General features: G+C 40.2%; 2 protein-coding genes across 3 annotated transcripts in view; one reads left to right on the top strand and one right to left on the bottom strand.

The window, feature by feature from the left end:
* The window catches only part of SYNC (syncoilin, intermediate filament protein), a 16812-nt gene extending 9639 nt beyond the window's left edge, over positions 1 to 7173 (top strand). The window contains exons 3-5 of one of the 2 annotated variants that reach the window (XM_043578620.1): positions 4083 to 4207; positions 4386 to 4462; positions 5791 to 7173. In XM_043578620.1, the coding sequence (XP_043434555.1) occupies positions 4083 to 4207; positions 4386 to 4462; positions 5791 to 5801 (213 nt within the window). In that variant the 3' untranslated portion in view covers positions 5802 to 7173. The remainder of the gene's footprint in view (positions 1 to 4082; positions 4208 to 4385; positions 4463 to 5790) is intronic. The other variant, XM_043578622.1, reaches the window with a different exon arrangement.
* RBBP4 (RB binding protein 4, chromatin remodeling factor) lies at positions 6979 to 27696 on the bottom strand. Its single transcript, XM_043578623.1, has 12 exons — positions 27457 to 27696; positions 26729 to 26876; positions 22158 to 22303; positions 15527 to 15700; positions 15063 to 15178; positions 14785 to 14945; positions 14562 to 14688; positions 14347 to 14424; positions 12483 to 12559; positions 12319 to 12376; positions 12118 to 12228; positions 6979 to 7980 (listed from the first exon to the last, which is right to left on the bottom strand). Exons 1-12 carry the CDS (start codon positions 27470 to 27472, stop codon positions 7915 to 7917), a joined length of 1278 nt encoding a protein of 425 aa, XP_043434558.1. The 5' UTR covers positions 27473 to 27696; the 3' UTR covers positions 6979 to 7914.

Raw genomic sequence — 27696 nt, 5'->3', positions numbered from 1 at the left:
TGCCAGGCAGTGAACTATGTGCTGGCAGAAGAGATGAGATGAGAAATGGGGGAGAGAGGTAGTTCCTGACCTCAAATAGTTTATAGTCCAGGAAGGATACCAGATATAATGAACATATTGCGTAAAATCAAAGACACTTGATTTTAATTTTTTTTTCTTTAGTTTATTTATTTTTGAGGCAGAGAGAGACAGAGCATGAACGGGGGAGGGTCAAAGAGAGAGGGAGACACAGAATCGGAAGCAGGCTCCAGGCTCTGAGCCATCAGCCCAGAGCCCGACGCGGGGCTCGAACTCACGGACCGTGAGATCGTGACCTGAGCTGAAGTCAGACGCTTAACCGACTGAGCCACCCAGGCGCCCCCAAAGACACTTGATTTTCAGATGCACCCTGATCTGAAATGTTAAAATGTGAAAGCCATAGAATCAGTGAAATCATTAATATTCTTCAAGTGATAAACACTATAACAGTAGTAGGAATAAGGCACTGTACTAATGAAGTACGTATAATTACCCCTGCCTGGGGACACGGAGGGGAAATTTCCTAAGAGTTAACAATAGCTACCATGTACTTTTAGTTTTTTACATGTATTAATACATTTAATCCTTACCTTTCTGTGAGATAGCTATAAATTACTGTCACTGTATGAAAAATGAGAAAACAGAAACCAGACAGACAAGTCAAATCATTTGTTCAGGAAGTGACAGGATTCTGACCCTGTGCAATCTAGCCCAAGTTCACATTCAACTTCCACAAGGTGTTTGAACCAAGCCTTGGAGAATAAATTCGTTGGGTAGAAAAGGGAAAGAGGCATTCCAGGCAGAGGGAATGACTTACACAAAAGCATGAAAACATAAAAAGACATGTTAAGGGAAGTGCGCTCAGTGTGGCTGGATCCTAAGAATGTGACTAGATGTGGCTGTAGAGGTAGATTGGGACCAGACTGAAGGATTTTCCATAGTCTTCAAGTCAGTGGTTTTCAAAAACAAGGTTTTCTCCAAAGCCACAGACCCTTTTCCCCAAACACAACTTGATATAGAATGCCAGCATGTAAAACAGGTAAAAGTGAGCTACTTTCTAACTGAGGCAAGGGCACTTCTATATGGCTTTCTCCTGGGGTTTCATGGATAACAGTTTGAGGAGCCACTGAAGAGCTCCACAGACAAGATGGCAACAACGCAGTTGTAAAGTATGAGTTAGATTCTAAGCCAGTGGCAAATCCTGGCTTACTTCCTGTCTGGGAAACTTCGGACCAAGGACTTCACCAGTGACTCTGCTCCTTCACTGTAAAATGGGATTAGTAATAATACACATCATAAGGCTGTTGGAAAGAATGAATTAATCTTTGTAAAGTACTTGCACATAGGCACGTACTTTTAAAAATGGTGGCATGTAGGATGGATTGAAGGAGCCTGGAAAGACCACTTAAGCCTTATGAGGGAGAGATGATGTGAGATATGTGAAGTAAAATATTTGGGTAGGATTTGGGGACTGGTGCAGTGGGTGGTGTGAGGAATTTGCTGAGAATGGTCTCCAAGTTTTTAGATGAAATTGGTAGGTCGTGAATGCGGGATCATAGAATGTTTACTATCTACGTGCTTCACATCCAGCATTACGTGCAGGGTGCTGGACAGGAACCTACAAGCTGGGAGTTACACAAGAAGAAAAAAGATAAATAGTAATGTAATATAGCAGATGCTGTTTAGGTGACAGAAATGGCAGGAGTAAAGACACAGAGATCTGTGAATTTGTCAGGCTAGAGCAGCAGGCTAGAACCAAGAAACATCATGCAAGCCACAGATGTCATTTACAATTTTCTAGTAGCCACATTAAAAAAAAAAAAAGTAAGAAACAGGTGAAACTAGTATTTTATTTAACTCTGCATATAAAAATATTTCACCATTGAGTCAATATCAAAATTTGAGGTATTTTACATTGTTTTATATGCCAAGTCTTAAAAATCTGTGTAGCTTATACTTAGGTACATGTGGATTCAGATTAGCTGCATTTCCAGTACTTATTAGCTACATGTGACTAGTCGTGGCCTCCCTGCTACACAGTGCAGGCTAGAGGAAAATGTCCATCTGAAAGCGCAGTGGAGGTTCTAATTAGAGGTAGGGGTCAGACTAAAGGGGGTCTGAATGCCAGACTGAAGAGGTGGAGAGTCTTTGAAAGACGAACACGATAAAGCAGTTTTAGAAAGTTAATCTTGTGGTGCTACATGATTAAGACCGGAGACTGTCTTTAACGCCAGTCAGGGTAGCAATATTTGTTTCATTTTGTAACGTCGCTCCTCCTGGTCAGTTTATCATTGATGGTACAGACTGTCTTCCCAAGCGTGTACTTTTAGGTCTCACCAAAATACAGCTTTGCTAGATGTCGAAGGGAGGCTTGGGGAATTGGGGCGCAGAGGTTTGCAGGCGCTTCCCTCCAGAAGACAGGCTTAGGTGGCAAGGCCGCATCTCTGTGTGGCACCAAAGTATGGCTAAGGCACTAAAAAAAGGCCTTTTGACAAGGTTGACCAAAGTCGAAATTCAGCCAGAGTATCAAACGCTGCAGAATGATGTGCCATAGGTATATATGAAGGATGACTTAGAGAACAAATTATTTAGATCCTTCTAATAACAGCATGTACCTAAACTGGATTCCTGGCTCATTATTCTTCAAAATCTGAGGTGAAGTCATTACCCCTTTAAAACAGGCCTTCCAGCTGCAACCTTCCCTTCCCATCTCCCTCATGCTTCCTAAGGATCCATGCCAGCTACCAACTATGCCAGAGACGGATTTGCTGATATCTTCCTTACCTCACTCCTCAGGCATTAATCCTGGGCAGAGACAGTTTACAGAATATATCCTGTTTGGTTTGGGCAGAATGGGAAACGGACGATCATCTTAAGGCTCCTGAAGGCCTCTGGGGCATATAGCTTCTTCATCTTCTAACTTAGCACTTTGGAACAAATTCAGTCTTTTTGTGTAACAAGTAAACAGTATAAGGTTATAAATTAACAACTAGGATAGCCAACATCCTAATAAAGCACCTATTTGCATATGATGTTACAGAAGTACTGGGCAAAGCTATTTTGGACTTCAAGGAGGTTCAAATACAAAACTTGTGTTTAGTCTTTCCTGTAAACAACTGGACTTCCAATAGTTTTAACTCTCTTAGAACTACATTTAATAGCCAAGAATAAGTGGGGCGCCTAGGTGGCTCAGTCAGTGTCCAACTCTTGATGTTGGCTTAGGCCATGATCTCATAGGTCGTGGGTTCAAGCCCCATGTCAGGCTGTGCTGATGGTGTGAGGCCTGCTTGGGATTGTCTCACCTTCCCTCTGCCCCTCCCCTGCTTGTGCTGTATCTCTCTCAAAATTTTGGCTCAGGCCATTACCTTATGGTTTGCTGGTTTGAGCCCTGCATCAGGCTCCGTGCTGGCAGTACAGAGCCCGTTTGGGATTCTCTCTCCCCTTCTTAGTCTGCTCCTCCCACACACTCTCTCTCAAAATAAACAAACAAAAAAATAGTTAAGAATAACTGCATACAAAGACTTGATTTTTTTCCAAAGTAGGCTCCACACCCAACGTGGGGCTTGAACTCACAACCCCAAGATCAAGAGTCGCATGCTATACCGACTGAGTCAGCCAGACACCCCCAAGACTTGGTTTCTTTTAAATTGCTTTAAGTTGCAGGATGATGTAAAAACTGATTATCCTGATAGAAATAAACTTGCACAAAGCCAGAGGTCCATAAAACTCTCATCACACCAACTAGAGGACCAAAATTCTCCCCAACACTTCTTAAAACTGCAAAACAAACAAACAAACAAAAAACCATCTGAGCACCCACCCACCCACCCACCCTTTGTAGGATTCTATTAAGCAGTAGTCTGCCAGTATAGACAAGACTCCTTTCTGGTCACCATTTTCATAAGCAGGATTACTTTGTCCCAACATTTCTTCGAACCAGTTTCTCAAACTATACTGGCGTGAAGATTAAACATCTAAGAAAGTGCTTTATAAACTGTAACGGGCAATGCCAGTTTTTTTATTGTTCTGTTCATTAGAGATGTTCTTGACCCTCTCACCTGCAGGAACAGCTGGAGGAAATGGAAGAACGACAAAGGCGGTTAAGGAATGGGGTACAACTCCAGCAACAGAAGAACAAAGAGATAGAGCAGCTAAGGATCAGCCTCGCCGAAGAGCTCTCAACTTATAAGTCAGTTTTTTGCTGCTATTCGGATCTTAACTGACACTGGCTGAGGGGATGGTGGGGAGGGAGATGTTGCTCAGGGGAAATTTCACTTAACATGGAAAAGCAAAAAAATGACTTGGGAAATGATTTCCAAACTGTGCTCATCCAGGACAAATGGAAAATGGCTTTCTTTTTTTTAAAGGGCTATGCTATCCAAGAGCCTGGGACAGGCTAACGCTCCCACTTCTCAGACAGGTGGAATCGAGACACAGTCTCAAGGTGATCCTTGAGGGTACAAGAGTGGTGTTTGCCTTGTTGCTGCTTTCCTAACTTAACAATACTAATGCCTGAAAAAAAAAAAAGTGTGTCAAATGACAAGTCAGTTAGGAATAACACATATCTCTAGATTGCCCGATTTAAGCATTCAGCAGTCACTTGGAATGTTTCTGTTTCTAGCAGGACTCAAAATATGCCCTAATTATCACTGGGAATTCTGTAAGAGGATGACACATCTAGGGGCTCTGTGCATCACTTTCCTTGGCCTATTCTACCCCATCAGCTATTCATAAAGTTTCCTTAGAATAGCAGACAGTTATACTACCTAATTCAGACGACAAAGGAGGCCAGAAGGCTAAATATGGAAGTTAAAACAAAAACAAAAAACTCAAGTAGGTATTGTTTTAGCCTGAGGGACAGAATTTATTTTTAAAGTTTATTTTGAGTGACAGACAGCAAGCAGGGGAGGGGCAGAGAGAGAGAGACAATCCCAAGCAGACTCTGCACTGGCAGCACAGTGCTGGACACGGGGCTCAAACTCACGAACTGTTAGATCACGACCTGAGCCAAATCAAGAGTCGTTTGCTTAACCGACTGAGCCACCTAGGTGCCCCACGATTATTGCTTAATATGTGAAACAAGCAACACGCCTATCCATTGATTTCTTTATATACTAATATGTTCTTATATTCCTGATAAAATCCTAGATTCTCTTGGATAAAGACATTAAGGATAAAAAAGGTCTATGTTAAGTTGTATACTAGACAGATGCCCATAAATTTAATTTTTACTTTCTAGCTAGTCTTGTGTCTTAGATACAAACTCACAAATAACAGTTATAACCAATACTTTTTGTAACTTACTAGCATTTTCTTTTACCATGTTTTACCTAGGAGTAACTGATTACTACGCTTATTGTTTGGGAGATTATAGAGAACCTTGTAATTGAGGAAAATGGTATGTTAAACACCTTTGTGTGGATCAGATTAAAAGTACAATAGGGAAGGAAAGGGCAACGACTCATCTTAAGAAACGAGAATTTCAGTCATTGTTAACACCCATGCAAGGTTAACCTGGGCAGAGAAAATTTCTAGCTAGTCCGTCCCATCACCACCACATAGGTTACCATTCATTTAGTTTCGCAGGTAAGAGGCACCCTAATAGGCATTTGGAGGGAAATGCATTCCTAATCATATGTAAATCACACTCTAGCAATCTCTCCCCAACTTAGCCGGCACTACGTAAACTTCGGAAGTTGTGATGAACTTCATGCTGTATTATTTCAAGTTGCACAAAATATAAACTTATTTTTTCTTTTCTCAACTTTACAGGGGCTGTTTAGAAACATATGGCCAAATCTGCAATCCAGAAACAGCAACACAAAACTTCTTAGCAAAGGATCACTAAGTACCCTCTGGACATACTTTTTTTCCAAGAGAAGGGAGTGCCAGGGACTTGGCAACCAATTCACCCTGGGAAAGTTACAAATACTGGCTGACCTGTTTAAAAAGATTCTAAGGCTGGCTGGAGGCAGAACACCATCAGTCAAGGCTTAGGTGGAGTCTATTTCATAGGCTGCTGGTACCAAGCTAAATGCACTTAGCAACGGAAAAAGAAGCCTTCTGTTCTCCAGCAGCAACCCCCACGTGCAGAGTAAAGGATGGATGTATGGACACACTTTAGTGTTGTGAAGAATGTATCTTGCCTTGTGTTGACCCAAAACAAAAACCTTTTTTGGAGCACAGGTAGGGTCAAAAAGGCAGCCGATTTTCATTATATGGGTTTACAATTTGAATTCTTTTGTGCCATGAGTATTAGACTTTAAAATGAATCCTTTTACAAACTTTAAGTCTGTGCAGACTCATACAGTTTACTCCTAATTCTGTGAAGATAATTTTCGCTATACTCTAAAAGAACTACTGACTTGGAAAAAAGGAACCAATCCAGATTTGAACCTAAAGGTTAAGAATACTCAGATTTTCCCAAAGACTGTGTCTCATGAAAATGATTCTGGGTCAGAGTGATCTACTCAGTTAAATTGAGTGCCTGGCAAAGACCCAGGCATTTTATCTGGTTATGGTACTTGGTGATAAAGGCTTTCAAGAGCCTATTATTTCTAACCTCTAAGTACAGACCCCAGTGAAAAATATACTGGGGAGATTCAACCTCTCTATGGGAAAAGGTTCAAACACCTTTTCCAAATTTAAAATTTGCCTTAAATGCTCTCTGCCACATTGCCTTTGACAGTCTTGAAAGTCCATGTAGTTCTCTAGAGAGACTTCAAAAAGATGTGATTTTATCAAAGATTAATCCTGTGCCTCTCGGGTTCAGCGTTTTATGTCTTGCACTTTCCCTGGGAAGGAGTGAACCTTTTTTCTCTAGCTCTGGGTCTATTATATTTAATTCTGCTCTTGATAGTCAAAGACCAGAGACAATTACTGTCCTCTGAACAACCCTTCGAGAAGCCAGACTGGTGTTTGATGAATGTTATGTACTAAATAAAACCCATCAGCATGGGGTTACGTAGAAAAGCAATTTATTCCATTATAAGCACTTACACAGTTAGTCATGGAGAGTAACAGGCCTGCTGGTGAAACAGGTCACCCAAAATAGAGATGGTACCAAACTAGTGGTCAAGGACTAACTCCTTAAAAAAAAAAAAAAAAAAAAAAAAAAAAAGCAACTCTTATCCAGGATTAATTTAATTTTAAAAACAAATACAAGCTATCAATTCACTCTTCTCAACTCAACTGGACAGTCTACCTGTGGTATAACTGTCAGGTAAAAACATACATCTTTACAACTTGGTGGTCCCAAGTTTTTTAAAAAAACCATTTCACAGAAAGGAAAGAAATATGAAAACAGCTCAAGAAATACACTAACAAGCAAAAATATATGGGGAAAGAGGAACACATAGGTTTGACTTAACTGAAGAAACAGGGGAGACTGGTCTACATAGGAAAATGTGCATCCTGGAAAGTCAGGTGTGAAGATTTCAGAAGAGGAATTTATAGGACTTGAATCTCCCCCATTTCCTGAATAAAAATGACATCGTGTGGTATTTATACTCCATGGCTCAGACACCTACCTCACTTGGCTCTATTCCTTCCTCACTTTAGCCTTAACTTAAAGGAGTCTGAAAAACTTGGGGATACAGCCTAAGAAGAAAAATAACCACACACAATATTCCCCTTTCTAAAGTGGCTACTTTAGACCTTTGTTACTAGAAAATTCCTGAAGAAAATTTAAATAGAAGTCTGTGGTTTTACTGAATCAAGTCCCCCAGTTAATATTTAGAAAACACCCTCTGTTTGGGCTAGTAACATTGTTGATGGTACCTATCTATCATAGAGGGATAGCCAAACAAAGTCTGTGTCTCAAAACCAGTGTTAAATCAATCTCAGGGTTGAGAGGAAAAACAGGGGAGTCTAAAATCACAAGAAGTGCAGACATATCTAGGACCCTTGTCCTTCTGGATCCACGCTTCCTTCAGGGTCTTCATCATTATAAATGTTCTCTGCCTGCCCAAAAACAAGAAACAGAGAAAGGGCATTTAGTAAACATGGAAGATATTTCTTGAAGTTAAAGTTTCAAAAACAGATCAGGCCAGAGAGAGACTGAACCAGAGTCTCTGTAGCAACTATTCAGCTCTGCAGTTGCTGTATGAAAGCAACCATTGACCATCTGAAAATGAATGGGTATGGCTATGTTCCAATAAAAACAGGCAGCTGGCCCACAGGCCAAGTAGATTAGGACATTCCCACAAAACTGAAGTATGGTTACTGTTTGTCTTCACACTCAACCTTCAGGAGTCCTTTTATTGGACGTTAGTCACAAGAGTCAAAAAGTAAAAACAACAGGGGTGCCTGGGTGGCTCAGTTGGTTGAGCGTCAGACTTCGGCTCAGGTCATGATCTCAGTTTGTGGGTTCAAGCCCCGCATCAGGCTCTGTGCTGACAGCTCAGAGCCTGGAGCCTGCTTCAGATTCTGTGTCTCCCTCTCTCTGTCCCTCCCCTGCTCATGCTGTTTTTCTCTCTCTCAAAAAAAATATAAAACATTAAAAAAAATTTATAAAATTAAAAAAAGTAAAAACACCACAAATGCCCATCAAATGATGAATAAATAAAAAATGGTATGTGGCAATAAAAAAAAGGTAGTCACATATTATATTATTTGGTTTATAGTAAGTGTCCAGAACAGGCAAATCCGTAAAGTGGACTGGGCAATTGGAGAAAAATAGGGAGTGATGGCTAATGGGTATGCAGTTTTTCTGAGGAGTAAATTACTGTGGTGACGGTTGCATTAATTCTGTGATTACAGTAAAAAATAAATAAACGTTCATTAAGAGACTCCCCCCCCCCCCCGCAACCATGGGTTTCAAATCTCAATTTATGAATATTTTTAAAAGAAAATTGCTCTAGGGGCGCCTGTGTGGCTCAGTTAGTTGGGCGTCCAACTTCGGTTCAGGTCATGATCTTGCAGGTTGTGGGTTTGAGCCCCACATCGGGTGCTCTGCTGTCAGCATGGAGCCTGCTTCAGATCCTGTCTCCCTCTTTCTCTCTGCCCCTCCCCTGCGTGCACATGTGCTCGCTCTCTCTCAAAAAAAAAAAGAAATGTAAAAAGAAAAAAGAAAACTGCTCTAGCATAAAATAAACTCTACTTCTATTATTTGATGAAAAACTTGCAGCCAAAGGCATAATCTTAAATACAGAAAATACTTTTATTTGGGGAAAGTTAACTGTTCTTACTTAGCATCTACTGTGCACAAATCACTAGGCTAGGTGCTGCAGAGGATGGGACAGTCTTATCTTTAAAAAGCCTGTGATCTGACTGCAACAGGAACGTATACGATTTTGTAATGTTTTCTGACAACGAATGTGTAACTGTCTTTTTCACCCAAAGGTGTCTAACAATTCAATTCAATCCTGACACTAACTACACCTAGAAGTAGTGTCAGACTCCATAGGTTTAAGGGCCTGGTCCCACAAGACGATAATCCTCACTTCAGAGGCCAGTGTCAAGCCGAGTGCCCAGACTAACCAGGTACTTCTGTCCAACTTGCCTATAAAACTTGGGGGTTTCCACAGGCTGCCCTCCCACCCCCTGCCATCTTAGATTTGATAATTTGCTGGAATGACTCATAAAATCATGAAAACTTTTATTTAGTATCAGCAGTTTACAACTTAAAACTCAGGAATAGTCAAATGGCAGTGATGACCAGGGCACGGTGAAAAGGGAGCACAGAGCGTCCATGCCTTCCCTAGGCAGCATCGATCTATTTAACAACTTGGAAGCTCATTGCATCGAGAAGTTTTATAGAGGCTTTTCAAGAGTCTTTACAGAGCGCAATCCCCTCTGCTTGTGGGTGGGAGGGACTGAAAAGTTTTCCAATCAACTGTTCAGTCTTTTGGGAGCCCAGACCTATCCTGAGGCTATCCAGTGGCCCTAAGTTACCTCCTTAGCCTAAACTCAGGCGTGGCCAAAAGGGGCTCTTTATAAATAGGAATAGAGACTTCTACCACTCTGACAATCCCAAAGGTTTTAGGACCTCTGTGCTAGGAACGTGGACAAAGACCAAATATTTATTTTATAATTCTCCTTTTCTTTTACCACAATTCTAAAAAAAACAAGTAAAGAAAATACCTGGCCTGCCTGAAGATGATGTAGTTCAATCTACTACAACAATCCCATGGGAACAACTAAAATATTTTTAATTTAAAGGCTATCCAAGGCAGACTATTTCACTTTTCCGTCTTTAATTTTTATATTAATTTTATGTGGGTACAATACAAGGAAAAAGGTGAGCCAGATTTTCTGTTTACACATATAACACATAATTATTACTAAAAGGAATAAAGAAGAAATAAAAATACTCCCTAAATATACCAACCACATTTTGACAAATAGCCTTCTAAATAGTTACACATAATTTTTAAAAAATGTTTATCTTTGAGAATGCACGCATGCAGGCGCACCCAGGCACCCCTAATTAAACACTAGCTACAATAATTTTAACATGAGGGATTACAGCATGCTATTGTTCTACAACCTGCCCTTTTCCTACTTAAAATGTCATGGGTATCTTATAAAAACAAAGCACATTTCTTTTTGATACATAATATTCCAAAGTACAGATACACCATATAATATGTTAATCTCAGGAGCACCTGGGTGGCTCAAACATTGGACTTCCGCTCAGGTCATGATCTCATTCATGGTTTGTGAGTTCAAGCCCTGTGTCCAGCTCTATGCGAACAGCTGACAGCCTGGAGCCTGCTTTGAATTCTGTGTCTCCCTCTCCCTCTGCCCCTCCCCCACTCACGCTATTTTAAAACTAAAATAAACATTAAAAAAAATCTGTGGTAAACACATAAAATTTACCATCTTGGGGCGCCTGGATGGCTAAGGCAGTTAAATATCTGATTCTTAATTCTGACTCAGGTCATGATCCCACAGTTTGTGGGACTGAGCGTCAGGATCAGGGCTGACACCACAGAGCCCGCTTGGGATTCTCATTCTCCCCCTCTCAGCCCCTCCCCCACTTGCACACATGCTCTCTCTCCAAAAAAACTTACGAAAAATATCTTAAATTTACCATCTTAACCACTTTTTAAAAGCATTTCATTTTTGTGACAGTGTGAGTGGGGAAGGGGCAGGGGACACAGCAGATCCAAAGTGGGCTCTGCACTGATAGCAGTGAGCCTGATGCGGGGCTTGAACTCACCTAACCAGGAGATCATGACCTGAGCTAAAGTCAGACACTTGACCGACTGAGTCACCCAGACAGCCCCCATCTGAATCATTATTAAGTGTACAGTTCAGAGGCATTAAGCCCATTCACCTTATGTCCAACTATCAACCACCATCCATCTCCAGAAGGCAAGTGTTTCTAACTCTGCAATATATTAGACATCATAGTTATCTTTTATTAAATTCCAAGCTCTCTGGAAATTCAAAGAATTCACCTCAATCACCTCCAACCGGGGTATAAAGGGCAGGGATGTTTTCAGCATCTACTAAAATTTCATGGAGAAATGATAGTATTTGATGCTGGGCCACTGTGGTAGGCATGTGCTGGGCATGTTCATAAGCCACTTCAAAGGAATGCCATTCTCAAAGATTCAACTGCCAGCAAAGAGGGGAAAGCAGAAGGCAAGCCAACAGCAAGGAGGTTATTATAGTCTAGAAAGTAGTAGTAAGAATCTGACAAAAACTAGGGTGTGTAGTAGAAACGGGAAAGTAGGTATGTAAGTGTGTATTCTGTAAGAGGAGTATAGATATGACCCTGCAGACAGACAATGTTAAACCTGGTAAGTGAACTAGACTTAGAAGTCTAGTGATAATAGAAAACTCTTGAGTTTTCAAGTTGGAAGAGCTGGAGAAGACACTAGAGCCATATAGGAAACAGGAAAATCAGGAGGAAAGGGGAGTAAAGTAAAGGGGGAGAGAAGTTTGGTTTGAGTCTGAAAACACCACTGGGACAAGAAGATAAAGGTAACAAGCAGACACTTGAAAATGATAATGTGCAGCTAAGTGCTAAAGTCATACTCAGGAATAAACTGACCAGAGAGGCCAGTGGTATTCATTAAAGTCTATAAATATGAAGTGACACTACATCTCATTTACCTAACCTCCCCCAAATAAATGATTAACACTTACCATTTGCCAAACCTGCATGATATTATCTTCTGATACAGAACAAATCACCCAAGGTTCATTGGGATTCCAGGAGAAATCAGATATCTTGGCAGTGTGACCACCATGAATAAACTGCAAGAGGGAGAAAAACAAAGATATGAGGAACAGATAGAGGACAATAAATACAGACTATTTCAATACTACTCAGTGTGTGTAACATACCAACAATTCTGGTGGCCCATCTTCTGCATCTTCTGGGGATTGTTCCTCTCCAATTTTACTAGCACAAGAAAATTTTTATAAGTTAAAACATTTATCCTGAGTAACTAATTTGGGAAAGTATAAATAAAGTTAACTCCACAAAAAGTAACTAACACAAGATTTACCTTAAATCCCAGACGTTCAGTCTGCGATCAGTACCACTGGAAGCCAAAATAGTCTCATTGTGAGGCGACCACTGAACCTATAGTAAGAATGAAGGAAACAGAAAAGCATTTAGAAAATTCAGGGAGGGGGCACCTAGGTGGCTCAGTCAGTAAGCGTTCGACTTCAGCTCAGGTTGTGATCTCACGGTTCATGAGTTTGAGCCCCACGTTGGGCTCTGTGCTGACAGCTCAGAGCCTGGAGCCTACTTCCGATTCTGTGTCTCCTTCTCTCTGTTCCTCCCCCACTCACGTTCTGTCTCTCTCTCAAAACACAAATAAACATTAAAAAAAAATTTTTAAATTGAGGAGAAAATACCTAAATTATATTTAACAATTAAAACATTTTGTAAATAAAAGAAGAAATCAACGTATTTTAGATGTTCTAAAACTTGACAGCTAGATAATATTGTTTCTTATATGGAAATAATCTATCACTAAACCTAGGAAGTCAGCTTTTGTTCTTTTTCACCTTCATGTATGTATTTTAAAGATTTTTAAACTTTAAAGTAGGCTCCACACCCAAAGTGGGGCTTGAACACACGACCCCAAGATCAAGAGTTGCATGCTACACCAACTGAGCCAGCCAGGTGCTCATCTTACATTTTTGAGGATCTGATCTTATCTATTCTTACTAATTCTGGCTTCTGGCTGAATGTAATCCAATTCTGACCTTAGAACCAAAATGCAAAACACATACACACAATATCTATTTTCTCAAATACTTACTATAAATTCAGCACTATAAAACTGATAAAAATTGACTCCTTACAATAATGACTTTATTAAAGTTAGCTACTACACACACAACAAAATCACATATTGTTACACTGTTTGATAAGAAAGTCCTAGGTTCACGGTACAGATAAGAGTGCATTAGTGACAAATACTTAGGGAGGAATTTAGACATACTCCTGGCAAGAATACCATTACAGGCAAGGACAAAAAGACAGAGTAAAGACAAAATGTTCACTGGAGAGGCTGAGAGTAGAAAATAAGGTTAAGTGAGACTAAGTGCATGGGAAAATGGCTCACCTAGAGACTAGTTCAGAGGCCACTTTCACACAACCAAAATTAAATTTGACCACTTTTAGGTTCTTAACACTTGACCATCTTTTATTATGGTGACTCTAAATGGGCCTTTCCTTGCTATAGAATTGTAAGCTCCTTGACGGCAAAGACTAGAACATATTCTTCACAGTTTTCCAGCAATAAGCTTTGAACATAGTGCAACATTTCTTGACTGAGTCAGTTTTTCCAGATTAAGAAAGGAGCTTAAACTCATGAGGCAGGAAACATGGGAGCTAGCACTTTAGGCTTCAACTACAAAATCAACAGACATGGCAAGTTCTGGAAATAAGGTAAGAGACAAGGGTCAGAGACAAGAATAAAATCAGACCCTAATTTTCCTTCCTTTTTTGTGGTTTAATTTTTTAAGTTTATTTATTTTGAGAGAGAGAGAGAAAGAGGGAGGGAGGGAAGGGCAGACAGGGAAGGAGATGGAGAATCCCAAACAGGCGTGGAGCCTGACGCAGGGCTTGAACTCACTAACTGGGAGATCATGATCTGAGCCAAAGTTGGACACCTAAACAACTGAGCCACCCAGGCGTCCCCAGGCACTAATTTTCTTAATACCTCAAGAATATAAGTGGCCAATGACCAGTTTGAGGAAGTATAGAAATAACAATCCCAATTCCTACAGAGATTAGCATAAACATGTAGAAGGTTTTTATTATTTATAGTAATGGGATAAGCCACAAGTGTGCCTACTCACACATCCAGGTTTTCCTTAAAGAAAAAAAAAAAAAAGCACATTAGTTTCTCTTACTTGGAATATTTCATCCTTATGTGATTCAAAGGAATGCAACTTAAGTTTCAGATTTCTCAGATCCCACAAAGCAACGGTCTACATACAAAAAGGAAAGCAAGAACAATCAATTTTTTTTTAATGAGAAGAAATTCCGTAACTAAAAGATCTCTGTGCATTCAAAGGAAGCCAGAGAAATTCACCCTATGTTTTTTCTTAAAATAAAACAAACTGACCTTGTCAGCTGATCCTGTGGCAAGAATGAACTCACTGTAAGGATTGAAAGATAGGCAGTTCACTTCAGCAGTGTGAGCATCAACTGAGTGGCTTGGTTTGGAAGTATTGTTTGAACGAGTATCCCAGCTTTGATAAAAAAGAAAAAACAGGAAAAAAGCTTAAAATAGGTAACAATATAAAACTTAGATAACAAAGAAAAAATTAAAACACGATTCTACTCACATCATAAGTTTCTGATCATCAGCAACTGACCCAAACAGAGACTCATGGAGCAGATGCCAGGAAACGTCTTCTACTACTGCTGTATGCCCTGTAAAGATGGTCTTCGCATCCACAACTTTTCCTTCCTTTGGAACAGCACTGATGTCCCAGAGGCAGATGGTCTTAAATGTAAAATTAACTATTATATAAATGGAAGATTCTCACTTTCCCACACACCCCAGAAAAGAAACCAACTGATAACTAGCCCAGATTTGCTTCAAAATGGGAAGGATACGCACATGGTCATCTGAAGCACTAAGTAAGTGCCCACTGAGGTTTGGGTTCCAAGAAAGCCCATAGCCTTCCTTCTGATGTCCACGGAGACGCAGGTCGGGGTTGCACTCTCCAGAAGGGTCTGCAAAGTAACCGACATATCAAGACTATCCAGAGCCCACTTCCTCCTTGGGTCTACTAAACATAATGGAATTTTGATCAAGAGTTCGAAGGCTCTTCATATCTACAGCGATACAGACCCATTATGATCAAAGAATGCTTAAAATTAAAATGAGCATCACTCTATTCTGTGTAAAAAAGCACTTTTTTCCCCACCTGGGTAAGAAGAATGAAGAATACCCACACATACCAGTATAAATCACCAGTATAAATTATACAAAGAATAACAAGCAATTAAATTCCAATTGAGTGGAGCAATGTATTCCCACAGCGACTCATTATCTGTATTTGAACTAAAGAGGGCAAGTACCTGGTTTGGAAGGATGTTTGGTATAGTCAAAAACAAGAACATCGCTGGATGGAGTCTTTGTTGCAATGATGCAAGGGTTCTGGGGCATATAGCGTGCCCTGTTTACTTCTCCTTCATGGTTGATCTTGATCTCTATTTCAATTTTTCCACTAACTGAGCCAAAACCTCCAAATTCTGTAAATAAGAAATTGCAAATGAGGACAAAGCAAGAGATACCCTATGTCACTCAAATGATGACACAGGCCAAGTTTGCTTTTCATCAGCAAACTGATGTAAGAGAAGTAATCTAGACATTTGTCAGCAGTATAAAGTGTTTTCACACCTTTTATTGATTCTTATTGCAATACTACACAGTAGGGAACAGTTAATATCCTCAAAATTTTTACAAAGAAAAACAGAAATCTGGAGTACCTACATTAATGTGTTCCTAGTGACATGACTTTGGCAGAACCTAATGTGAATCCCCATTTTTTGATTCCCAGTCTAGTATTCTTTCAGCCATAACTACACCAACTCTGGAGAGTTGTATAATTAATAAATATATATGCCATCTAAAAGTAGGAACACTATACCAATTCCACTTCAAAAGTAGGTTCTTGGGGTGCTTTGGTGGCTCAGTTTGTTAAGCATTCAACTTCAAGTCACGTCATGATCTCACTCACTGCTGTCAGCGCAGAGCCTGCTTCAGATTGTCTCCCCCTCTCTGTCCCTCCCCTGCTGGAGTTCTCCCTCTCCCTCTCTCAAAAATAATAAAATAAATCAAAAAGCAGATTCTCAAGCAATTAAAAAATTTTTTTAACCTTTATTTATTATTTTTGAGAGGCAAAAAGAGACAGTGTGCGAGCAGGGGAGGGGCAGAGAGAGACAGGGAGACAGAATCCGAAGGAGGCTCCAGGCTCTCAGCACACAGCCCGACGTGGGGATCAAACCCACGAACTGTGAGATCATGACCTGTGCTGAAGTTAGACGCTTAACCGAATGAACCACCCAAGCACCCGTCAATAATCAATTTTTAAATCTCACGTAAAATACCGAAAGTGCTGAATAAACAGAACCTAAGTTACTATTTTAATGAATATTAGAATACACAGTATGCCAGGTACTAAAGAGTTCTTCCTATACCATTTATTTGAAGACCTAGTTTGGAATGTCCTTTCTGAAATACCATCACACCATTATCTTTTCCCTATACCATTTCTTTTAGTCCAGTGACAAAACACAGAGCCCAAGAGGTAGTTTCGTTTTCCTAACCCCCACTTACATATGCCAACCATGATCCTTAGCTGAAATAAACCAGGCAAAGAATAGATAAAAACATTTCTTATTCACATTTGACTACTGTATGCACTTAGTTCTCCCAAGTGTCACCATAAAATGTATAACAATATAATTTGTGATTATGTAAATCTTGGCAAAGCAACATATAAACAAACAAAGGTAGTTAACTATCAGTCAAAGAATTATAAAAGGCAGAATAAGATATCTAAGTAAGAGTTGGATGTTGGCCTAACTGCCACTTAGCTTAGTGATTTGGGGGAAGACCTTCAATTTCTCTGAGCCTCAAATACTTTATTCATAAAGCAAAGCTGTGAAATTAACTTGTAAATGAAAATGCCGTCAAGAGTACTGTTACTAAGTGTTACACTTTGAAGGACAAAAAAAAATTTTTTTTAAGTTTATTTGGGAGGGTGGCAGGGAGAGGGAGAATCCCCAAAAGGCTCTGTGCTGTCAGTGTTGAGCCCAACATGGGGCTTGATCTCATGAACAGTGATCACGGCCTGAGCTGAAACCAAGAGTTAGACAGTTAACCAACTGAACCACCCAGGTACCCCAGGACAAAAATCTTTTTAAAAAGCAAGGATATAGATGGGTAATATGGCTGGCAGATTAGATAACTTTCAACTTCAAAGTTAACTTTTAGACGTTGAAATGCAAATGTTTCATACAGGCTAAAAATCTAAAAATAAAAGCTCAAAATAGACACTAAAAGAGAAAAAAAAACACGTTAAATGAATTTTCCCCCAGAACTCTAGACCATGAGCATCTATGATGTAAAAAAAGAAGGCATGATAGGATGTGATTGCAAGGAACTTTCAGTCCAAACACAGAGATAAAATGTAACTACAGATGACTATGACAAAAAAGCAGGACTACCAGAAAACAGATACCAATAACAAGGGAAGAACAACAGCTGGCACAGAGTCTGCAGAACAAGGGTATTAACTACAGAATGTGGGGTATTTTGGTGTGGGATACATACTAAACAGAGGAACTCTCTAACTGTGGATAAAGTACAGTAATAAGTCAGCTTAGAGGATTCACAATTGAGTTTTTGTGAAGATGATGATTTATCAATTTAAAAAGTAATTAGGGGTTCTCAAGTTAAAGCTGGTATATGAAAGGCCAAATCTGAAATAGGAAAGATTGAGGTATCAATGTACAATAATTAAATGGCTATCAAAGTCCAGTTATATTTCTATTTTGTTTGCTTCTCTCCATATAAAATGGTATTAAAAAAACTTGAGCTATAATGTAGTGTAAGTGCCTAGTTTGACAAATTTTTACAAATGTATACACTAGGAAAACCACCACCCAGATCAAAATACAGAAATTTCCAGCCTCCCAGAAGGTACTATCGTGTCCCTCCCAGCCAGTATTTTCCCCAACGAACTAGGTAACCGGCATTGAGTTCTACCTCTAAGCCACTCTTTCAGCCCATAAAAACCTTTTCACTATAAAGAGTAAACTCTAGTATCCGTTAACTATCTCATCATGATTTAATAACAGTTTATTATGTATAATTCAGACAAAAGACTAAAGATATCTTAAAAAAAAAATTCCCCAAATAAGTTGCTAGAAATAAACTTGATATTGGACGATCTTGGTAACAGAGTCATTTAAATGTAAATTTTAGAGGCACCTGGGCGGCTCAGTCAGTTGTGACTTTGGCTTAGGCCATGATCTTACAGTTAGTAGGTTCAAGCCCCAAGCCCTAAATCCCACAATGGGCTTTGCGCTGACAGAGTGGTGCCTGCTTCAGATTTTGTCTCCTTCTCTTTGCCCTTCCTCTGCTTGCTTGTGTGCACTTGCTCTCTCTCAAAAATAAGTATTAATAAAAATTTTTTACATCTAATCTATTTTATAAGGGCTTAAAACGTGACTATAGCCAGGCTGAGCCTAATATAAACACAAATTATTTTAACGTCAAAACAAGACTAAGTCAGTTTTTAGTTTTCACTTTGGAAGTTCAATGATCTTTTGAAGTTATCTGACATCAATTACCTAAAACAAAATGGGGTCAAGTGGATGGTAACTCATTACAATAGTTCAATCTGAGAGTCCAGGACATTTCATCTGAGAGTGAGAGAGACTAGTAACTATCTACTTCACCACCACCTAAGAGACACTATGATATTATGTACTTCCATCATTGTTAAGACCATATGGAGAGAAGCCTATCCAGTGATCTGAAGATGGGGGGGGGGGGGGGGAGAGAGGGAAGGGAAGTAAAGAGAAGAGGGAGAAATGGGAGATAAGCTATGTAACCTTAGGGCAAGTTACGAAACATCTATGAGTATCAGTTTCCTTGTGAGGATTAAATAGGATGATTTATATAGTGGTACAAATATAATTACTGGTATTTTAAGTTGTTTCTCCGTAATTAAACATTAATTAAGGGGGATGAAGCAAAAATTGGCTTGACGCTGTTCAAAAAACTCAATTACCAGAAAAAGACTTGAGTATATATGTTAAAAAATGCCACTTCTAAAACCAGTGAAGAAAATAATTTGCCAGCAAATGGTTTTTAAAAAATTGCTGGGGTGCCTGGGTGGCTCAGTTGGCTAAGTTTCCAACTCTTGATTTTGGCTCAGGTCTTGATCTCACAGTGGGATTGAGCCCCTTGTGGGGCTTCGAGCTGACAGTGCAGGGTCTACTTGGGATTCTCTTTCTCCCTCTCTCTCTGTCCCTCCCCTGCTCAGGCATGGGCTCTCAAAATAAACAAACATTAAAAAAAAATTTTTTTTTTAAATAAAGATAAAAAATTGCTAACCACTTAGAAAAATGCTTAGATTCCTACTCCGTACCCAATACCAAAACAAATACCAGGAAGATTATAGTTTTAATGGTTAAAACATAAGTACCAGAAAACAACAGCTAAATAGTTTAAAATCTTGGAAAGATGAAGGCATTCAAAGAATGACACAATATCTGAAGGACATGAGAGAAAAGTTGGACAGGTAAATCCAATGTTGCCGAGGGCATGGAGAAACATACAAATACGATTGCTATTGGTGGGATTGAATGTTTTTTGGAGGGCAGTTTTGCTCTGATCGGCCTTCCACTTAGAAAATTTATCCTATAATGGGGCGCCTGGGTGGCTTAGTTGGTTAAGCATCTGACTTCGGCTCAGGTCATGATCTCACTGTTTGTGAGTTAGAGCCCCACGTCAGGCTCTGTGCTGACAGCTCAGAGCCTGGAGCCTGCTTTGGATTCTGTGTCTCCCTCTCTCTCTGCTTCTGCCCCACTCATGCTGTCTCTCTCAAGAATGAATAAACATCAAAAAAAAAAACATTAAAAAAAACACAAAACTTATTCTATAGTAAAACTATAAAGGACATATGGTACAAGTACTGTTTTTGAAGTCCGAAAATTGGAAACCACCTAAATGTCAACTAAGGGATAGTTAATTATGACACAGTATATAACCATCAAAAGGAAATTATGTCTAAACAAAACAAAACAAAAAAGGAGCCATGTCTTACACAAAAAGATGTTCAAGATACATCAGGCCAGAAAAGCCTATTCTATGCTGTATCCCTAGTACCAAGGAAAAACCCTGGCATTCAGTATTTGCTTTGATTTTTAAAATAATTTATTACGTTACCCATCAGAATACTGCTTTGTCACTAAACCAAAAATCCTATTTCAAAACAACTTATCTTCATTTTTTAAAAATATTTTAATTAAATTTTTTAATGTTTAGAGAGAGAGAGAGAGAGAACACATGCAAGTGAGGGAGGGGCAGAGAGAGAGGGAGATACAGAATTCAAAGCAGCCTCCAGGCTCTGAGCTGTCAGCACAGAGCCTGATGCAGGGCTTGAACTCCCGAACCGTGAGATCATGACCTGAGCTCCAGTCACACGCTTAACCGACTGAGCCACCCAGGCGCCCCACAATTTATCTTCATTTAATAAAAAGGAAATTAATGCTCAGAGAGGCTAAATGATTTATCCAAAACCACACAGCTAGTGAGAGGCATAACAGGATCTCAAGCCAAAATCTTCGGATTCTTAGATTCAGTGCCTCCCCCCCCCCCCCCCCCCGCCAACACTAATGCTTATCAAGAAAATAACTTCCCAATAATCATATCACATATACTTGGGTCAGTGACACAAAATCATGTTTGCAGATCATTACCTTAAGAACTTACTACTTTGCATTCTGTGTCACCCTAAGGCAAATATGGAGTAATCAAAAGATTAACTGCACAGAACGATCCTGGCAAATAACTGGAGGGAGCTCAAAAGAACTTAGATAAAAAATGGATTCTGCTAGTCAGGAGAAATCTAAGGAAAGAAACATTAAACATCCATTTTTTTTAAAAGATCGCAAATCTCAATGAGAGTGTATCTTTTACCTCTTGGTACTAACTTGCGTTCAAGGGTAACAACAAAGGTAACTCACCCATTTCCACCTCTACTAAAAGGGGAAAAGTATTTAGTTAAACCGTTAGGTCATCTCCTAAAAATAGGATACAATTAAATGGCTCATTTAATTTTTATATACATATCAAGTGCCATGGTTGTCATTTCTACCACTTCAATCTGAGAAAGCGTAATTTAAGCCAGTGTTTCTTAGTTTTTTTTCCCCAAGAAACAAGATGTTTTATAAAACATCTTTTCTGACACTCTTGATGAAATTTTAATACCATAGATACCCTGTATATTTATGTACACCATGCACATCTGTGCTTTACACATTTAAAGAATTAAGATGGTTTTCACACATCCCACTCTCTGAGAACAAATTTTCATCCCCTTGGGGGCAATTATCTCCCAAGCTGAGAATGCATGCACAAAAACAGAAATGGTAGACTTTTGGGGCACCTGGCTGGCTAAGTCAATAGAGCATGCAACTCTTAATCTTGGGGTTTTGAGTGTGAGCCCCACGTTGGGTGTAGAGATTACTTAAATTAAAAAACAATAAAAAGGGGCACCGGGGTGGCTCAGTTGGTTAAGTGTCCGACTCTTGATTTTGGCTCAGGTCATGATCTCATGATTCATGAGTTCGAGCCGTGCGTTGGGCTCTGTGCTGGCAGCATGGAGCCTGCTTGGCATGTACTCCATACCACCTCCCCCCCAAATAAATAAACATAAGGAAAACGACAACAACAACAAAAACCTCCTTAGTAGAGAGAGGTTTATAGAAAAGGCACAGAACCATGTTATGTGTTAAGTAGCTCTTCTGAGACTTAATATCTGTACTGCAAACCCAGGCTTTCCAAAGCTCAAAATCTTATTACTAACTTGACAGGCTAATTTATCAAACTTAACATTCGTTTCATGATACTTCAAAAATATAAAAAATATAACCCACACATTATTCCTTCTTTTGTTTTTAAGATTCCTACCTCCTTTCTCACTATCGTAGTGGGAAGCATCAAACTGAGCATCATCGTTAGGGAGCTGCACACTGGCTATCACAAGGTGGTTTTGTTCATCCGACGTGTGTGTTCCCAGGACAAGTCGATGAATGCTGAAGTCTTTCCCTTCTGGTCTGTTAACAGCAACATATGGTCACTATTCAAATTAGCAACACTGATAGAGACAATGAAGTAGTGATATACATATACACGCAAAAAGGCACAATTATAACCAGGTTTTGAGAGGACAAAGTCATTATGAGCCACATTTCTAACTTTAAAAAAAATTTTTTAACGTTTATTTACTTTTGAGAGATAGCATGAGCAAAGGAGGGGCAGAGAGAGAGGAAGACACAGAATCCAAAGCAGACTCCAGGCTCCAAGCTGTCAGCACAGAGCCTGACGCGGGGCTTGAACTCACGAATTGTGAGATCATGACCTGAGCTGAAGTCGGACACTTAACCGACTGAGCCACCCAGGCACCCCTACACATTTCTGACTTTTAATGTATCTTCCATAGAGAAGACGACATAGCACTTAATAGGACTACATAGCACTTCATTTTCTTGACAAAAAATTTATAATCACTTTGGGTAAAACATCTAACAGAATAAAATGTGAATTAATTTCTCACCCTCCACAATGGGTTGGAGGTAAACAAAGTAATCGCTGGGTACACTAACACTTCAGGTTACTTCATTAATTTCATTAAAAGGTATAGGAAAGAAAATTATTAGATAAACTAATTGTTCAAATATTTACTAAGTGCCTAATCAGTGACACATTGTGCCAAAAACTATGAAGTACAAAAAATGATTAAGACATGATTCATGCCCTTAAACCAGGAGCAATTAATCACATATACAAATAATTAAAACACAAGTCAATAAATACATGAAACGTACATAAGAATATGAGAATTTAAAAATAAATAAATAGGGGCACCTGGGTGGCTCAGTTGGTTAAGCAACTGACTTCGGCTCAGGTCATGATCTCGCAGTTTGTTGAGTTCGAGCCCTGCGTCGGGCTCTGTGCTGACAGCTCAGAGCCTGGAGCCTACTTCAGATTCTGTGTCTCCCTCTCTCTGCCCCTCCCCTACTCTCGCTCTGTGACTGTCTCCCAATAATAAATAAACGCTAAAAAAATTTTAAATAAATAAATAAGATTGCTTCTGGAATTAAAAAAGTATTCATGAAAGAGGTGATACTTAAGCAGATATCAAAATGAGAGATAAAACCTAGAAGAGACAAGGGTTTTGAAAGACAGTATTCCAAAGAAAGGGAACTGAGCAAAGGGCAGGTCTACAAAATGCCAGATATCATGTTAAACACTTACAAACCATGCAACAAAAGATGAAGATGAACTTGAGGTTTAGGAAAATTAGGCAACTTGCCTAAGATCACACAACTACTAGAGGGGCACCTGGCTGGCTCAGTTGGTAGAGCATATGGCTTTAGATCTTGGGGGTCCTGAGTTTAAACCTCACGTTGGGTGTAGAGATTACTTTAAAAATAAACAAAAGAACTCACACCTACTAGGACCAACATCCCAACTGACTTTGGACATGGCAAAATGGAAAGAGAAGGCTAGAAAGCAGATTCTAGGGTACTGAGTGCCACCTTAAGGAATTCAAGACTCTATACTATAGAGGGAACAAAGGACCATGGAAAATTTCTAAGGACACAGCACCATTTGAATTATCACAGGAGGATTAATCTGACAGTGTAAAGTAGAGGTTCTTCAAGTGTGGTATCAGGACCACCAGCATCAGCATCTAGGAACTTCATCCAGAAAGGCAAATTAAATTCTCAGATCCACTCCAGACCTACTAAATCAGAAACCTGGAATGCAGGGCACCACAATCTATTTTACAATCCCTCCAGCTGATTACAATGCATGTTAAAGTTTGAGAACCTTTGGTCTAGATAAGAGATATTATACAAATGTAATTCATTGAGGCTTATAAACGAACCATCAAGTGGAGAAAGAGAAAAACCTAGGAAATGTCAAACCAAAGTCAAGTATGATAAAGAGAAATAGGAACAATAGGAGAAAACCGATTGGGACCTCTATGGAAAGAATGAATATACTCAGTTTGGAAAATGTCATGTTGGGGAACCCAGTAAGATAGTTCAGAGAAGACACCAGTAGGCTGCTGAAAATTCAGGAAGAACTCAGAAATTGGGTCTAGAGAGAACCAACAGAAATTCCTCTGCACAGAGGCAATAGGCATCTATATGCTACATAGAAAAAGTAGAGGAAAGAAAAGAGAATTGTCAACACAAAACTGGGAATGTCTACATTTAGACGGCTAAACAAAGAACCACAGGAAGTGGGGGAAAAAGATACTACAGAACTATAGTATTTTTTTTAAAAAAGGATATGAATAAACACCATCCCCACAAGAAAAAAAAAGAAAACAAGAAAATGACCAACAGACACAAAATATTAAACACTAAGCCAATAGGTATGCTTACTTCTAAGTAATCCTCATCTTAAAAAAATTAGCTTTGGGGCTCCTGGGTGGCTCAGTCGGTTAAGTTTACGACTTCAGCTCAGGTCATCATCTCATGGTTTGTGAGTTTGAGCCCTTGCATTGGGCTCTGCACTGACCGGGCACAACTCTCTATCCCCCCTCCCCCACTCAAAATAAATAAACTTTAGTCTAATTCATTGCTTTCTAAATTGAGCTACTAACTACATTATATAGGAAGGTTTTTAAGCCTTCCAGAATGATTTAGTAGGTATGCAGTGGCCAGTATTTGGGATCCACTGTTCCAATATGATGCATGCAGCTGATTGTGGAATCACCAACTATTTTTCATCAATTACTCTGCCACCAGCTCCTAAATGGTTTGAACTACCATTGAGAACTCCTGACAGAAATGGCTCCACTTAACCTGAACTCAAGTAATTCTGATGATCAGTTAAACATGGGAATTCCTGGTCATGACAAAGCTTCTGACTCTAAATTTCTAGGTATTTTTTTAGAAGTTTGTTAAACATCATTAGGACAGATCTCCTCATTTTTAATGCCACTGTGAAGGTAGCAGCCTTGTTCTTAAGTCATTAGTAAAATTTGTATCAAATTTTATTACTTGTTGAGCTGAAACATGGCCTAATTAACCATATTCTGCAAATATCTTGAATTCTAAAGACATGAATTTTGAAGAAATGGAGTTAATACACAATGTAATTTTTAAATGCTATTCTGAAAAGTGAAACAGTTTTATAATAGAAAATCCATTATTCCAACAGGCACACTGGTTTTTATAAAACCTTGTATTATTTAAATTCACCTTCATCTTTGCATTGTTATTTCCTCCTGGGAGCCTTTCAGGATACCCTAAATTGAGGTGATTTTTTCCTTCCTCTGATAATTTTATCTGTGCCACTCTCATGATATTTTTCACTGTAATATAGTAGCCCCCCTCCTTCAGTTTGGTCAACTACAGTCCCATCCGGAAGCAGATGATCTTCCTTCTGACTTAACATCAGGTCAGTAGTAGCCTAATACTTCATCACAAGGCCCATGTCATTCACCTCACTTTATTTCATCACATGTGCATTTTATCTTCTCAACATCACAAGAAGGGTGAGTACAGTGAGAAATTTTGACAGCAAGAGACCAGCTTTTATTATGGTACATTATTCACTCAGCTTTTGTTATGGTATATTATAATCATCCTGCTTTATCATTAGTCTCTTATTGTGCCTACATTGTTTAAACTTTGTCAGTTATGCACATATAGGAAAAAACATAACACATAGAGTTCAGAACTATCCATGGCTCCAGGCATCCACTGGGGATCTTGGGCCATATTCCCTACAAATAAGGTTTGGGGGAGGGGAAATCTACCATACCATATACACAAGGAGTCGAGGTAGGGAAGGTGACTTATCTCAATTTGCACACCCTGATATGTGGCACCTACCAGACCCTCAATAAATGTAAGCTAAATGAAATATTATTTTATCCTCTTAGAGGTAAGTTTCTCACGTGTAACACACACAGGTGGTTAATCTTTCACTATGCATAATTCCCTTATAGAAAAACCATCCCATCCTCAGGTGTTAGTTCTAAATATCCTAAGTATCTCTGTAAAACTGCTCTTAGCACGTGTATCTATAATTATTAGTCTACACCAGCCTCTTCAATTAACTAGACATGTGCTCCTTGAAGGCAGGTACCATGTCATACACATCTTTGTACTAACCAGCTACTACCTATACATTCAAACGTTTTCCTGAAAGTACTAGAATGACCCATCATGGCATTTTTTGAAAGCTGACACGTTTTATATTATTTGGCCAACTATAGTTCTAACAGGCTATTCATTTCATATCAGGAAAAGAAAACAAATTTTCCCTTATCAGCTAAGTTGCAAAATTATTTTTACATTTTTATTTATTTATTTATTTTTTGGCCTAGAAAAAAACGTCACCAATAGGCTTTGATCACGTGCCCTCTCCAAGAGACTGGCGGAAAATAGGGAAAATCAATGTGAGAAATCTCCACTGAGGACACAACAAAATAACGTTCAAAAGATTCACGTCACCTGGTTACATCTGGAAGCCACTGTGCAGTTAGGCTAGGCCACTCCAGAGCATGGGTCATCACCAAATCGTAAAGAAAAGGGGTGTTCTTTTTCCATATTTTGTACTCTTCGTTGATCACACGTTCTTCTACTGCGTCATCAAAGGCTGCTAAAAAGTTAAAAACAAATTAAGTTAGCAAACACAAATGGAAACGGAGGAAACACTTCCAAAGCTACCGGCACAGCTCGATTCTGAAATGGAGATTTGCCTCAATCTCCCCCAGGCGGAGGTACCGACCCCCCTCCCTACCGTCGCGGGCCCGCAACCAGTCTCGGGCCAGTCACTCCGTTAGGCGTTGGGGCGACGGCGTCGAGCTCGGGAGCACGCTCCGGTACGCGCTAGGTCCACGGAGCCGGCGAGGAGGCCCGAGCACCGGCCTCGGGGATAGGGAACGGCGTAGGCACTCCCGGGAGAAGCGGGCCGACCGACAGGGAGCGCGGGGAGGGACCAAACAGCCTCCGCCGCCCCCCCCTCCCCGCCACTCCGGCAGCTCCACGCCGCGGCGACAGGCCTCCGCGCCGCTGGAACAGGCGCGCCGTTAACCCGACCCGCGGGGCGATTTCTCCTCACGCCTTCGATGGTGGAGACAACACTCAAGAGTCGGGCTTGCCTTCACTGCTAGGCCCTGTCGAGGCTGCGGCGCCAGCCCGGCACCCCCGCCCTCCTGGGGCAGCCCCAGCACCCTCACCTTCCTTGTCGGCCATGGCGGGCAGGCAAGCCGGGGGGATCCCGGGGTCGAGCGTTGCGGGAGGGGCGGGGAGGCTACGGGCGCTCGCTCGGCGCGCGCGGCCTCTATTGTTTCCTGCTGCCCCTGCGTGAGGGCCGACTCGCGCACCTTCGCGCCAACACTGGCCAATCCGAGCGCAGCGAACCGTGGGGTAGGCGGGGAAGCCGCGTTCGCAGCCTATCCAGACGCGCAAAATCGCTT

The sequence above is a fragment of the Prionailurus bengalensis genome, chromosome C1, assembly GCF_016509475.1.
Source record: "Prionailurus bengalensis isolate Pbe53 chromosome C1, Fcat_Pben_1.1_paternal_pri, whole genome shotgun sequence".
Lineage (NCBI taxonomy): Eukaryota > Metazoa > Chordata > Mammalia > Carnivora > Felidae > Prionailurus > Prionailurus bengalensis.
The sequence above is the reverse complement of the archived record's forward strand: the minus strand, read 5'-3'. Positions and strand labels throughout refer to the sequence as shown.